We start from the raw sequence: 13,498 nt of genomic DNA on the forward strand, positions 1-13,498 counted from the left end.
TAGCTTTGAAAAGTCTTTGCCACTGTCCCAAATATTTTCTAAAATGGAATAAAATTGCCAATTGCGTGAAATAAAATAAGCAACAACTGCATCCTTTGATAATAAATTGAATAATCTTTCTTACTTTCACATCTTAAAAGAAATTACAACTTTGTTTTGGCAAAATAATCTTTTAAAAGTTACCAAATCATACACAAAAAATGTTTAAAATGTCATCTTAATATTAGAAAGTTTAGCTTCAAAATTAACAAATATAGGGAAACAGTTTCAAGATACATTTAATTTTTGGTGAAATTTTACCATAATATGTTAATAAATAATTCAGTGACTCGCAACAAATATTAAGACAATGTAATTAAACAACAATTTACAATAGAATCAAATAGCAATAGCAACCTTGATGACAATTCGAATGATCCTTTTTTTTTCACTATAACATGTCTCGTTATGTAACACATTGTATGTCTCATAATAGGTCCCGTTTGTCTACTTTTTTTTTACCCTCCAAGTCAATTTCTATGTTTTCTTGAAAAAAACTTCCGTGCTCGTGTTGGTGCTGGTGCTGGTGCAGGGCTTGACGTGGTTTGATGAAACAAAGTGGCGAAAATTCGATCTGCAAGCACAGCATTTGCTGCATCTGTTGGATGAAATGCATCCCAAAATACATATTCAGTTCGATTTGTGCACAACTTGGAGTTTGGCAAACACAACCCTCCAACACTTGTGTCCACATTGCAACATGATGTATTGGAAATTTTGAAACCTAAAGACAAAAATAGTAACAAAAAAATTCAATCTTTAAAAGTCCCAAGTAAAGAAAAATACCAAACTAATCGAGGCTAATTTAAGATTTGAATTTTATGAAATGGACTTTAGGATGATGGTCTCAGGATTTTGAAGTTTAGGTACCTATGTATGTGAACCTATGTATGTGAGGCATCATCGATTGGTCATGAAAGGTAAGAGACAGAAATCAACTACGTGTTGATCATCCTGTAAAATATAAGTTGTCTACGAAAACTATAGAGATAAGCATCCTATACATTTTCAAACTATGATCAAAGCTGCTACAACACATTCCAACTTCACAAGAGTATTATTACCTCGGAACTCAATTTTGACATATTTTTGTCATCCTTTTGTGCTGATGTAATACCTTTATTATATAAAATGGAACCCCCATTAAAGGTGTCATGTCAGCTGAAAAAGTTGACAAAAGGTGTCACGTCAGCTAAAAAGGCTAACAAAAATATATTAAAATTTAGTTGGGGGGTAATAGGATCCCTATAAATGAGGTGTGTCGTAGTAAATTTGGTCATAGTTCAGCTCATAGTAAATTTGGTCATAGTTCAGCTGACAAAAATATGTCAAAATTTAGTTCGAGGGTAATAGGATCCCCGTGAATGAGGTGTGTCGTAGCAAATTTGATCATAAATATGTCAAAATTTAGTTTGAGGGTAATAGGATTCTCGTGAATGAGGTGTGTCGTAGCAAATTTGGTCATAATTTAGAAGTATTAGATGCTTCACTCAAAAATATTTAAGAAGTTATTGAATTTTAGCTGATTGTTATGTTAATTGTAGCGTGCCCTACCTCTTGTTACTATTTTTTAGTATTTTACAAACAACAAATAATATATATATATATATATATATATATATTTAAGTTATGAGAAAATTGAACTTACCATAAGCTTTGGGGTTCTCAATCAAGTCTAGAACTAATGGATAAGTATCTGCAAATGTCATTTGTGCATATGGAAGATGCTTATTCAAATTGTCAACCAATTTCTTGACTTTTGAATTGAATTGTTGTACCCATAAATTGACTTGTTTCAAACATATTCCTCTTGTAGATTTCACCCTTTGTGATGGAATGCAACCTAGTGGTCCAAGTCCATGGAACACTATTTTTCTTGCTCCAAGTTGATGAAGCCTCTAATTTTATTTTTTTTTAAAAAAAAAATGTTGTGAGTCCAATAACAATGGTATACAGTAAGTCAGTACAGGAAAGAATGTTATAGACAGCTACTTCCTATCACATTCTATATTACTTGTACAACAATGGTATGCAGTAAGTCAGTACTGGAAAGACACGTGTTATAGACAGCTACTTACTATCACATTCTGCATTACTCGTACAACATTTGATTTCCGATATAAAATCTTGCATAACTAATGTATGTAGTATTTTGTTATCAGAGAAAGGTCATATATACCCGAACTATTGAAAATGGTATGTAAATGCACTCTGTTCTACTTTTGGGTTATTTGTGTACGCTTGTGGTCTAATTTTGGGTACATATATACCCTCAAACTACTGAAAATAGTGTATATATACCCTTTAGTTAGATGGCGTGCGCCACAGGTCCTTATCCGAAATAAATTAACTTATTTCACCTTAGCAATTTATCTTCGGACCTGCTGGGAAAATGTCTAATGGTCGGAATTGGAAGTGAGTTTCGCCCACGTGTCCTCATCCTAAAAAAATATGTTGTGGCCGCATTGGTTTTGGTTTGCCAAGAAATAGGCATGGGTGAAATTCGCTTCCAACTCCGGTCGTAGAACATTTCGTTGGTATGTCAGGAGATAAAATGCTAAGGAAAAATGGGTTAATTCCTTTCGAATGAGGACACGTGGCGTGCGCCGTCTAACTGAAGGGTATATATACATATCATTTTCAATAGTTCGGAGGTATATATGTACCTAAAATTAGACGACAGGGGTATAAATAATTTAAAAGTATAACAGAGGGTATTTACGAACCATTTTCAACAGTTCAGGGATAGATATGACCTTTTTTTCATTTCGCTATCAGAATTGAACTATGTATAACTTACTGTGAATTGTTCGCCTAAGGTTGATGCTAGAAGCTCTACGAATTCGTCATGTGTGTATTGTTGTCCGGCAGCTAAGAAGGGTTGCAAGAAGTTATTGACATAGTCATTGCTACCTAAAAAAAATTACAAAAATTTGGCATCAGAGCAACAGAGTTATATCGTTTTTTGGCAAATACATTACCAAGATAGGCAAATAAAAAGGGATTATTTAATTTGTTCGTAATTTTTTGTTTTTCTTAATTTCAAGTAGTATTCAAGATCCTCTGTTTTCGATCTAATAAATCACTATGATCGATCGATATAAACATCAACAACATCGAATTTTTCTTATTTCCCACTAAGTTATGCTAGTACTATGTCGTTATCTATGCTGAGTGGATTCTTTAAGAATGTCGTTAGATGCATGTTAAATTCTTCGAAAATGATAATTTTGGAGAATCTGATATGAATGCGCGTGACGGTATTTTTGAAAAGTCTGAGCAACGTAATAAAGAAGAAAACTTACCCATTCCAATAAAGTAGACAGCTTCATTAACATGTTTTTCTGCATCTTCTTGTCCAATTTTAGCCTTGATTGCTTCTTTTGTCTTCTCAAAACTATTTATTTGATCATCAAATGTCATTCTCTGAATCTGTAATTTTGTGCACATAACATATTCTGAATCAGTTGCAAGTTAAATTAATTTGAGAATTTAGAATTAATACATAAACATGTCCGTTAGCTTGACTTCAGTCAGAGACGGAGCCAGGATTTCAATTCAGGGTTATATTTGAAGAAAATTTAGTCGAAGGAGGTTCAACACCTACTATAGATACATAAAATATAATTTTAATAATGTATAAATGATATATTTTTTCCTCGAAGAGGGTTCGGATGAATCTCTTGCCAAAAGGTTCTGGCTCCACCCCTAACCTCAGTTGGCATCTACGCCCTCCAACTTTGGGTGTACACAAATAGACACATAAACTCACGTGTCTCATGTGGCATCTACATGGCAATTTTACATAAATGGCTCTATAGGATGGGAGTTCGTATTGTTCAACTTCACATAGATTTAACTGTCTACTTATGCACACAGATACGGAGTCAAGATTTCTGCTGAGGAGATTCAATATCTGAAGAAAAACTCACCGAAGGGGGTTCAACATCTACAATATATATATAAAAATCATTTTAACCATGTATTAATAATATAATTTTTCGTCAAATGAGGTTCGTCCAAATCCCCTTTACTAGTCTGGCTCCGCCTCTATTAATGCACATCCAACGTCGGAGAGTCTAAATGATAGCTCGAACCAATTAAAACGACATATATATATATATATATCATAGATGAAATGATTGTTACAAAATAGAGTCCAGTGTCATTGAGTATTCCAGCTCCACCAGATGCATAATTAACCCCTTTCAAAATTGCATCATCATTTGGTACTAATGAAAGATATGGGGGTGGTGATTCAATCCCAAGTTTTTCAGCTGAAAATTAAAGAGTAAAAAATATGTTAGAATCCCAATAAATCTGTCAAAATTTAGCTCGTCGATAATATCTGATAAATTTCTAACGATTTCTGTCACAGACGTTTCTTAGCAGTTCTCATTTTCTTAGTAGTTAGATCATGACACATTTGTTGTATTGCCCTAACATGTTGAACTCGAAATGACTCATCAAATTATAGACCGCAAAACGGTCAACCTAATGTAAACCTACATATCAAAATGCAACCCAAATTCAAAACATATACTACTATAGAACATGAAGATTGTAAATTATGTAAATTTGGAAATAAATTTAACTTTCGCATTTTATTTTCAAAAATTAAATTAAAAGAGGGGGCAAGGTTGGTCATGTTGGGTGAATTGAGTAATGACCTATTATTTGACCCTAGTTGACCCAACATACCTTGGATGAATTGGGTCATGATCGCTTTATTAATTCGATTCATTTTAACTCATGTTGCTCGAATTTTCTAAAATGCTGCTTAATGCAAGTTGGATTTTTGAAAAGTAGTTCATTTTGAAAGATCTGACAAAGGTGAGACAACATTTAATTTGCATGTTGGATCCTCAAAAAGTAGTAGTTCATTTTGAAAGATCTAACAAAGGTGCGACAACATTTAATTTGCATGTTGGATCCTCGAAAAGTAGTTCGTTTTGAAAGATCTGACAAAGATGCGACATTATTTGCATGTTGGATCCTCGAAAAGTAGTTCATTTTGAAACATCAAACAAAGATGCGACATTATTTGCACGTTGGATTCTCGAAAAGTAGTTCATTTTGAAAGATCTGACAAAGTTACGACAATAATTGCATGTTGGATCCTCAAAAAGTAGTTCATTTTGAAAAATCTAACACGGCGCGATAGTATTTTTAAAGAGTCAAGCAACATGAATTTTAACCTGACCAGCCTATTTGCCACCTGAAAATATGAGAAAATAAATAAGTATACTCAAGATAATGAAACAGAGTTTATAAAAATTACATATAATATCACCAATAGTCCTTCCATTAGTAAATCTACCAGTAGCTTTTCCACCTTCATAATCAATTCCATAAAATGGATAATTAGATTTAGCTAAAGATTGCAAATAATTATTGTTCCCAACTTCTGTCAATGAGTCACCAAATACATATGTAACAACTTGTTCACCACCAGCTGATGCCACAAATGCAACAATTGTAATAATCAAAAATCCAATAACTTGGGCTAAATTCACCATTCTGAAAAACTCGAAAAAGCTCGTTCTCGCTCACGTAAAGCAAAAAAAATAAATCGATAGCAGAGCAGTTTCGAGTGAATGAATATTTCGAGATAGAATGAGATATTTGTCTTGCAATTGATTGTGAGAATTTGTGAGAATTTATAAGTGTGCATACATTTTTTTTTTAGTGTATGTCATGTACTTCAAGTTTAGTCATAGTAGGTGATGGATTTGATTTTTTTCTTGTTGATGGGAAAATCTTCCTTACTTAAAATTAAAAGTGAAGTGTCAAAAATATAACCTAAACTTTGACGAGATTTACTGTAATGCGTCTCAACTTTGCAGGGGTCCGATGACTCCCCCAGACTATTTATTATCGGATTTTTTTAGCATATATAGACCACTTCAGACCCTTATGCGCTCAGTGCGCGTGTATTCACGTAGTGGTCCAGATGGGCAATATATGTCACAAAAATCCAGTAATAAATAGTCGAGGCGTCATAGAACCCCGCAAAGTTAAAGCGTGTTACAATAAATTTCGCCAGAATTTAAGTATATTTCGAACCTTTAATTTATAGGTAGTTGGGAGTTTTTTCTTAATGGTTGAAAATTTTCTTGATTTGGCCAACTAATTAAGTGTATTTATTTGGCTATTGTATTAGGCAAGAAGAAGAAAGCATTATATTGTTGCTATGGTTAATGGTGATTTAGTTAGATGAGGTAGAAAAGAAATGAGCCAAAAAAATCTAAGTATCTAGATATTTCATGGGTTGATTTTGGTGACTTTTTTTTTTTTTTTTTTCATTTCTTTCACGTTTTTATGTCTTTTTCACTTTGAATTGCAAAGAGTTTATTTGCTCCCGAACTATGATCAAATTTGGTACGACACACTCAATTTTACGATTACCTCCTAAATTAGATTTTAGCATATTTTTGTTATCTTTCTTAGCTGATGTGATACCTTTTATCAATTTTTTTTAACTGACATGCAATGGCGGACGACCCAAGATTTAAGGAGTGTGGGTGCTTACTATAGAAAAAATAAAAAATCACCCCAATCAGGTTTGAACCGGAGCACACTTACCAGTGGAGAGTCTTAAGATCAATGTAAATGCTAGTGCACCTAACCAACTTCGTATTTAATGAGTGTTTTTATATAATTTATACCTATTTTCATTTTTTTTTTTTAATGTAATTATATCTATTCTGTTTAGAGTTTAGTGGGTGCTCGAGCACCCACAAATTATGTGTAGGTCCGCCCCTACTAGCATGATACCTTTAACGTGAGCCCTATTTTATGTAATAAAGATGTCACATCAGTATAAAAGGGTGACAAAAATACATTATGAGATTAAGGGGTAACAGGTCTCTTGTAAAATTGAAGTGTATCGTGGCAACTTTGATCATAGTTCGGAATAGCCCGTCACATATGGGCTTATGTTTCATGTCCCAAACACATGAAAATTGAATTTTCTTTTTTTTAATAGCTTAATATTTATCATGCAAAGATTCAAATCGAGGGCCTTTATATTCTGCTTTAATATTATGTTATTAAAAGAAAGAGAAAATTTTCAGTTTCCACCCTGAACTATATACGAAATTGTTAAGATATACCTGAACTTTAAGAGAGTTTTATTACCCCTGAATTAATTAAAATCGTATTTTGACAACCTTAGTGTCTACGTGGCACATCGTGACACATCAGTGAATCAACACACTAAAGGTCCACGCAGGCACACGTATATGCCACTTAGGCACTAAGATTACAAAAGATACGATTTTAATTAGGCCAGGGATAATAGGACCCTCTTAAAGTTCGGGTAAATCTCAGTAATTTTGTGTATAATTCAATTCGGGTAAAAGAACACATTTTTATTAAGTTAATAATGTCTTCAGCATGAATATTCTCATGTTTCTTTTCAGTAAATTTAATTGATAAAAATTGTAAGTAGCATTTTTTTGAAGTTCTAGATGATGGGCAGAGAATATTTCTTGTTCCTGTTATATTTTCTATTTATATATACTACAAGTACAATAACAACAAACTCAATATAATTTTACGCGTGAAATCTAGAGAAGGTATAAGATATACGTAGTTGACAATCTTTTCCGTATACCTAAGTGAATGCAGAGGTTGTTTCTGATTAAGTCTCGACAATCATTTTCTTTTAACCAGACTTTAAGATCAACAATGTGAACGAGCTCACACAAATGTGGAATTATTTTTCACTTTAATATTAGAATTTCTAAAATATTCAACATGCCTATCAAATCCTCCTTTCTCATGGGCCATAGGGAAAGAAGATTGGTCAATACCTTCTCAACATGTTGAATGATCATATTATTAAAAAAATAATTGTGGAATTTGCTTGGAAATATCACCAAACCTAGACATTCATTGACTACGTGTTTAATTAATTAATTTGTATCCAATTATATCGTTTGATATTTGTAATCTGACTCAATAATATTTCTGAAGGTGGCACGCCGATAAAATTATTTTTATTTCTAAGGACTTAGTTTGAAATCTCTGATTAAGGATATTGTAACAATTCCATCGAATTTCTGAAGGTGGCATGCCCAATAGAATTATTTCTATTTCTAAGGGCTTAGTTTGAAATCTCTGATTAAGGATGTTGTAACAATCCGATCGAATTTCTCAACACAACAGTAACATCGAGAAATGGAATTGAAACAGTAAGATAATAGTGACAATAGAAATGGAGAAATCATATAGTAACAGACAGGGGAAGTAAGTAACTAGAACGAGATGAGATTCTAGAACATAGAGAAGAGGCGAGAGGATAACAGACTAAGCTAAAACTTCGACATAATTTGCACAAGTGCCACCTTTAACCCTTCATTGCTCAACCCAAATCTCAGTGAAAATCCACTCTATTCTTAGGCTGTAACTTCACCTCAGGCCCAAGTCCATTACTTGTTTGATCTACAAAACGCATAACGGGGTTAATAACAAGGGAAAACAACATAAATCCCGACAGTTTAGAAGTTAATTATAAAAAACTCTGATATTTTACATAATTACTGAAAATTTCAATTTTGAGTCTGTCGAGATACATAATTAGCCCCCGATACATTCAACGAAGATACATAATGAATTAAATTTTTTGTAATTACTTTATAAGAGTGAAAATATGTGTAAATATGATAAGATAAAGTATATGTTTATGTTATTTTGCCTAAAATTTTGCTTACGGGGTTCAAAATTTGAAGAAAAACTCATCGAATGGGGTTCAACATCTAAAATATATAAATAAAAATTATTTTAATCGTGTATTAATAATATAATTTTTCGTCGAAGGGGTTTGTCCGAACCCCCCCCCCCCCTTTAATAGGCTAGCTCCGCCTTTGATGTTGGTGAATTATGATGTTGTATACATAAAATATTCACTTTTGTTGGGAGGATGTATACAAGTTATACAACTTTTGTAGCGTGGAAAATTAGTCAATACGTCCAACACCACACGCATTTGATCCCTTCTCGGCATATATATATATATATATATATATTTCCTTCAATATATTATTTTGATGTACATTGGAGTAATTATAGTCATTGAAAATAAGTTTTTCAAATAAATGAAAAATCAAGTGGAATGCATATTCAAATATTGATCTTGAAATGAGATGTTATCGAAAATTCTCTCTTAAAATTTCAAGGAAAGGATAAAAAAGTCATTGATTAAGATAGTGAAAGTTGGTTGTCGATGAACGTAAACGAGAATGCGTCCTAATTTTCGAGTTCTCATTCAAGGTAGGGCAACCTAATAATCAAAATGTCTCATGACGCTCTTTGTAATAAACTATGACGTTGCGAGGAAACAATCTGGTTTAGCTTTTAAGATAAAAGATAAGCGTGTATACACTATTTCAAATACCATCAGTAATTATTAGACATATCATTGTTTGTTGTTGATTTACATATTCGAAGTTGCGAATACAACTTCAACTTTTAAATACCATAATCAACTTTCCCTTTCCATTTTTTTTTGGGTCAAATTTCAATAAAATATATGCCTAAGCCTCTAGATAATCATGAATTAGTACAAATGACAATTTAATTGACAATTCTATCATAGCACAAAAAAGAACACAACTCACCTACTTAGACCCTAAGCCAAGAACCAAAAATGGAATCAAATCAATCCCCCCTGTATTCAAAACTTTTAACAAATAAAATAATCTTACACCTCGTTTGGTATAAGAAATAATTAATTTAGAATGAATTTATTTCATATCTGATAGACATAAAATCATAAAATCTTGTGATAATATATTTTAAAATTATAATATTATTTTTTTCTTACAATATCTTGTAAATCCAAGTGAAATTTCCACCTAGCCACCCCAATAACACATTTTTCACATAATTAACCCATATAAATTTACAAAATTTTCAATTTAGCTCTATTTTGTTCTTCATTTTCCCCTTCTTATACAATCTTCAAAAGACCAAAAAAAATAAAAATCTAAACTATCACATCACATGTTCTTGTAAATCCTCACCAACCCCACTTAAAATTTCCAGTTATAAGCCTCAAAAAACACAAATTTTAGCAAAACATACAAAAATTTGAGATTTTAATACATTCTTGATTTTTGGAAAAAAAAATAAAAATCCTTAAAAACTTTACAGATTTTTGTAAATTATTGCAACCCCACTTGATATTTCCACTTATGATCCTCAAAAAACACAATCTTTAGTTAGTAGTAGAAATTCTTGATTTTTGAAAAAATAAACAAAAATTCCTAAATCCATCACATATTTTTGCAAATTACTGCAACCCCACTTGATATTTCCACTTACAAACCTCAAAAAAATCAATCTTTAGCAGTAGAAATTCTTGATTTTAGCATATTTTGCTATTTTTAGTAGTAGTAGCAATTCTTGATTTTAACTATTGTTAATATAGTAGACATTCTTGATTTTTGCATATTTGTAATAGTAGAAATTCTTGATTTTAGCTATTTTTAATATAGTAGACATTCTTGATTTTTGCATATTTGTAATAGTAGAAATTTTTTAATTTAGCTTAAGCTTGCTTAATGTCAGTTGCTTGTGGATTTGAGTGTGTAGTTGTGTTAGGATGTATGCGTTGGGTATGGAAACGTTGTACTTACATAGGCAATGATGACAGTGCCACGTGGCCTCCAGCAACCTACGATGAATTCGAACCTATACCTCGTCTTTGTCGTACAATTCTTGCTGTTTATGAAGATGATCTCCATAAACCAAAGTTTGCACCTGAAGGAGGTTATAGGCTTAATCCCCATTGGGCTGTGAAGCATGTTGCATATAAAGAGACACTTGGTAAATTTCTGAGCATTGCTGAAGTAGTTTCTTAGGATAGTGCGTAGCACAAGCTTGTTAGCTATTGTATTGTTTCTTGTTCTTGTTTTAAGTACAATGTGTGTTTTGAATGTTACTTAATCGTCTTGTTTTGATGGTTGTTACCTATTGTATTGTGTTGTTACTTTAAATACAATGTTTGTTACCTATTTTGTTGTGTCGTATTGTTGTTTTAAGTACAATGTTTGTTTTGATTGTTACTGAATCCTGTCATTAAGTCAAATTATAACAGCTCGTTTTGATGGTTGGAACCTATCCTGTTGTTATAAATTAGTTTGTTATGATAGTGCCTAATACGAGCTAGTTTGGATGGTTGTTACCTATTGTATTGTTATGAATTAGTTTCTTGGAACAATGCCTAATACGAGCTAGTTTGGATGGTTGTTACCTATTGTATTGTTTCGTATTATTATGAATTAGTTTCTTAGGACAGTGCCTAACACGAGGTTGTTTGACTGGTTGTTACCGATTTTATTGTTTCGTATTGTTATGAATTAGTTTGTTAGGACAGTGCCTAACCCGAGCTTGGTTGGATGATTTATTACCTATTGTATTGTTTCGTATTGTTATGAATTAGTTTCTTAGGACAATGCCTAACGCAAGCTTGTTTGGATGGTTGCCATCTATTGTATTGTTTTGTCTTTCTATGGATTAGTTTCTTAGGACAGTGCCCAACATGAGCTTGTTTGGATGATTGTTACCTGCTGTTTTGTATTGCTGCAATTTAGTTTCTTAGGACAGTGCCTAACACCTTGTTTGGATGGTTGTTACCTATTGTATTGTTTCGTATTGTTAGTATAAGTACCTATCCTATAAAAACAATCTTTACTTTGATTGTTACTTAATAGTATCATTAAATCCATCATTAACAGCTTGTTTGGATGGTTTTACCTATTGTATTGTGTTTTTAGTTTAAATGCAATGTTTTGATTGTGCAAATTGCGCAAAAATGTCAGAGAAAATTTTTATGATACTGTGCAAATAAGGCAAAAATGTTAGAGAAAAACTTATTATAGTTTCAAAGGGGGTATAAAAAATTAGTTTAGGTTGCTGGTTCAAATCATAGGTGGTGTATGTTTTAGGATTTTTTGAATCCCCTTGCGTAAATTCTTTGCTCCGCTACTGTGTGCATTTTCTTGTAACCAATTCTATTGCTTCTTTTCTATTTATTTCCAACAAAATTTTCACTTTATGTCATTTTGTTTTTTGGACAGGTAATGCTCCACCTTATTTGATTTACCTTGATCATGACAACCATGAGATTGTTGTAGCCATACGGGGTTTAAATTTGGTTAAAGAAAGTGATTATAAAGTCTTGATGGATAATAAGCTTGGGAAACAGATGTTTGATGGTGGGTATGTGCATCATGGTTTGTTGAAAGCGGCAATTTGGATGTTGAATAAAGAATCCGAAACTTTGAAAAAGCTTTGGGTTGAGAATGGGAAGAGTTACAAGATGATATTTGCGGGGCATTCTTTGGGTTCTGGAGTTGCATCCTTGTTGACTATAATTGTGGCAAATCACGGGGATAGATTAGGCGGTATTCCGAGGAGTTTAATCAGTTGCTATGCTGTTGCTCCTGCTAGGTGTATGTCGCTCAACTTAGCTGTTAAATATGCTGATATTATCCACTCAGTGATTTTGCAGGTGAGTTGGTTTAGTCGTCATTGCTTTGCTATTTTAATTTGTTACGGTCTTGCTTTAGCAACGTATTCGGGAAAGATATTACTGCTTGATTTATATTTTGTACATTAGTAGCTTGTGATTGAAAATGTTGGATATGGTGTTTAGTGTGATTTAGACTAAATTGTATGCTTGGTCTGTTGATTTAGCTAATAATTTTGGGCAGAAGAATGTCAGAGTCTAGAGGAAAAGAACAAATCCGATGCTGTAAGCTTAATGCGTCCTTAAATATAGAAGCGGATTGAATTTTTTCTGAATGTGTTTCCTTTAGGGATTTATCGCATTCGACTTGTAATGAGTGAATGGTAAAAATGCGCTGGGCCTGCTTTGACTATCATCCTGTCCTTACTTTTAGTGCAGATAAATGTGGTCTCTTGATTATAGTTTGTCTTTATGTCAAGATTTGTTGGCGTGTCTATATGGTAATAGGATGGGCGATCGGCCTTGTTGTACCTCACTCGTCTTCAATGGGTTCTGCTTTTTCTTTTTTTGGGAGACTCTGCCACTATGATCTTAATGAGGTGCGGGGCTTTGCATCTGACATTCGTTGGGCTTCTCTCTTCGGGAGCCTGGCCCCCGAGGAAGTCCTCGTGTTGCATCCCTTGAGTAGTAGTATTTCGTATTAACGTAGTATCTTATTCTTCAATTCTCACTACTAACGTTGCTTCATTTGCTCTGTTTATCTGGCTATGATGTTGTTGCCATTTTCCTCTTTATCCTGTTTTGTCCAAACTTCTTTTGAGCCGAGCGGGAACAGTGTCTCTACCCCACAAAGTGGTAAGGTCTACATGCGTCCTACCCTCCCCAGACCCCACTTGTGGGATTACACTGGGTATGTTGTTGTATAGTACTTGGAAAGCACATATCAAGAGTTTTGGGATATGTACATGTAAAAGAACCAAT

The 13,498-nt window shown here is 33.0% G+C and overlaps 2 protein-coding genes across 3 annotated transcripts in view; one reads left to right on the top strand and one right to left on the bottom strand.

The window, feature by feature from the left end:
• Positions 1–320: 320 nt before the first annotated feature.
• Positions 321–5,889, bottom strand: LOC107872365 (GDSL esterase/lipase At5g37690). 2 transcript variants are annotated; one of them, XM_016719104.2, is made up of 6 exons: positions 5,321–5,889; positions 4,189–4,316; positions 3,345–3,471; positions 2,840–2,952; positions 1,688–1,937; positions 362–763 (listed from the first exon to the last, which is right to left on the bottom strand). In XM_016719104.2, exons 1-6 carry the CDS (start codon positions 5,556–5,558, stop codon positions 510–512), a joined length of 1,110 nt encoding a protein of 369 aa, XP_016574590.2. In that variant the 5' UTR covers positions 5,559–5,889; the 3' UTR covers positions 362–509. The 2 variants fall into 2 exon arrangements, with proteins under 2 accessions (XP_016574591.2, XP_016574590.2); XM_016719105.2 differs by lacking the exon at positions 1,688–1,937 and having other exon boundaries at positions 321–763; positions 5,321–5,883.
• Positions 5,890–9,955: 4,066 nt separating this feature from the next.
• Positions 9,956–13,498, top strand: part of LOC107870502 — a 10,690-nt gene continuing 7,147 nt past the window's right edge. Inside the window, exons 1-2 of the mRNA XM_016717057.2 lie at positions 9,956–10,872; positions 12,126–12,559. Of these exons, the coding sequence (XP_016572543.1) occupies positions 10,608–10,872; positions 12,126–12,559 (699 nt within the window). The 5' untranslated portion in view covers positions 9,956–10,607. The remainder of the gene's footprint in view (positions 10,873–12,125; positions 12,560–13,498) is intronic.

The sequence above is a fragment of the Capsicum annuum genome, chromosome 12, assembly GCF_002878395.1.
Source record: "Capsicum annuum cultivar UCD-10X-F1 chromosome 12, UCD10Xv1.1, whole genome shotgun sequence".
In the NCBI taxonomy this organism is placed as follows: Eukaryota; Viridiplantae; Streptophyta; class Magnoliopsida; order Solanales; family Solanaceae; genus Capsicum; species Capsicum annuum.